General features: G+C 40.7%; 1 protein-coding gene across 1 annotated transcript in view; it reads left to right on the top strand.

Annotated features, from left to right (window-relative positions):
• Window positions 1–2,500, top strand: part of LOC101861289 (protein unc-93 homolog A) — a gene marked incomplete in the record, with an annotated part of 32,613 nt that overhangs the window by 24,581 nt on the left and 5,532 nt on the right. Inside the window, 1 exon segment of the mRNA XM_013084001.2 lies at window positions 1,658–1,793. Coding sequence (XP_012939455.1) covers window positions 1,658–1,793 — 136 coding nt within the window.

The following is a 2,500-nucleotide window of genomic DNA, read 5'->3' as shown; positions in this document are numbered from 1 at the left end:
CCTTAAAAAAGGTTTAATAGAAAGAGAGGCAGGAAGTTAAACGGCGTCTGTGACGTAGCGGTCAGGCAGGTCGCCGTCACTCACAGAAGTCCGGAGAACGATTTCAGTTTCTTTTTAAAGTTTTAGTAAGAGTTTTGCGGCACTTGCAACACAATAAGGTCATATAAGTGCCGAAGATTAGAAATGTTACAAGAGAGTAACAAACACAAAAAAGAAGGAGGAGAGATAGAGACGATAGATTTTGTATAGGAAAGAAGGAGCAAACCACACCAGAACACCCACCAACCACCCACGAACGATTTCAGCTTAGGGAGTGGGTTTAGATTCTGTCGAGCAACTCAGTCTTTCTGATGGGGTGCTGTATCCCTCTTAGCCTAATCTGGCCTTGACAGGCAGGCTGGGAGTCCGCCTCTTAACCCTTCCTGCACTATCTATGCGCATATAAAATTTAATATACTTGTACCTCCCACTGTTCCAAGAGCGTAGTATATTCTCATTTTCCGGGGTACCGAATTTGCGCATTTAAAAATAGTTATTTTCATAATAATATGTGTTCATTTACCTTTGAACATTGTTATATGCTGTTATCTAAAACTCATTACAAAGAAACGACATCATTTTTAGAATGCACGACTCTTTTTCTGAAATACTGCTGTATTGGCTGGGACTGGGGTTAGGGAGTGCACCAAAATGGCTGGAGCTGCAAGGGCTTAAAGTGTCAATGGGACGTTAAACACCTACGATTAAAAACAGGACATTTAACCCTAGCACAATGAGAGACGATCGCACTGTCCTTTCAATTCCGAATCAGGTATACAATATTCAAGTTTCAGATTGATTTATACCTGCACATCAATTAAAGAAGAGAGCTAAATACTGGCAGTAAAGATTGAATGCGCGAAATAGTACTAATTCTAATTTCAGAAAGAGAGAATAAAAAATTGCCCCACCCCAACCGCTCCACCACACTCTCTCTCTCTCTCACACACACACACACACACACACACACACACACACACACACACACAAACACACACACACAACCACACATACATAGACACACTCACACACTCACTGTCATACACACACACATACTCACACACACACACACACACATACACACACACACACACACACAGCATCATCAAATTATTCATCATCATCATCATCATCATCATCATCATCATCATCATCATCATCATCATCATCAACCTGTGTGCTTCCCGGGAAGCTGAGAATGTTCCGGAGTGTTCTATGGTCTGCTGGGGTAATAATATAGTGTGAAGCGCATAGAGCCTGCTGTTGAGCGGGGATATGCGCTATACAAATGCTATCTATCTATTATTATTATCAGCCCACGTTGCCGAAGATGCGGCCATGAAAAGGAGGATTTCGAACATATATGTTTGAATGTCTAGGAACAATGGCGATTTGAATAGAGTTATTTTGACAAGTGGAGGTGACGCTAAGTATATTGACATTGGTGCCGAAAAAAAGTCTCGCTCTCGCTCGAAGATTTCTTCGTGGAGTCCTCTAGGCCCATTAAGGAAACGAAAAAAAATCATCATCATCATCATCATCATCATCATCATCATCATCATCATCATCATCATCATCATCATCACCATCATCATCATCCTCATCACTATTTCTTCAGTCGTACATCAGCTGTTCCCTGGGTATCTGGAATGTCGGCTACGTCATGATCTGCTACGGTGTGGTAGACGCCATCTGCTCCATCCTGTTCGGTCGTCTGGTCAAGTACGTGGGTCACGTGCCATTCTTCGCACTAGGTGAGGGAACTTCGAAAGAGATCTAAAAAACCCTAACAGACAAAGGAATTATTATAAAATTATGTATACATAACATGGTTGCTTTTAAGCACAAGGGGGCTATCCCGAGAAATGCTGTTTTGAGAAAATCGAAACTTAAAAGTTTTTGGATCCTTATTAAGTTTCTGTAAAAGACAAGGAAAGTTTTCCCTATAACTAAACAAATATACACACTAATGAAACCAAACTCCTCCTATTGGTGGGGCAATGCCCACTTTTGGTGTAGATCAAGATTTCTGAAAAACCCCGAAATCTGGGTTAGGGCGCTTGTCCTTAAAAGCGACCATATATTCTACAGACGATCTTTGGCCTTACAAATATTACAGTGTAAACTTTTCTCTTTTTATTAACAGAACATAACACAATATGAGACCTACAAGAAGTCGTTTTTAATTCCAAGTCTTTATAAATTATTGGTCATATTGAAATAGATAAATATGTCAGGACAGGCGGATAGACTGACAAACGGACAGACTGACAAACGGACGGATGTACAGACGGACGGACGGACGGACGGACGAACGGACACAAGAACGGACGAAGAGACAGACAGATAAACAGACAGACAGACAGACAGACAGACAGACAGACAGACATATAGATAGATAGATAGATAGATAGATAGATAGATAGATAGATAGATAGATAGATAAATAGATAGATAGATA

The sequence above is a fragment of the Aplysia californica genome, unplaced genomic scaffold (assembly GCF_000002075.1).
Source record: "Aplysia californica isolate F4 #8 unplaced genomic scaffold, AplCal3.0 scaffold00267, whole genome shotgun sequence".
Lineage (NCBI taxonomy): Eukaryota > Metazoa > Mollusca > Gastropoda > Aplysiida > Aplysiidae > Aplysia > Aplysia californica.
Note: the sequence above shows the minus strand (reverse complement) of the source record. Positions and strands in the feature narration are given on the sequence as shown.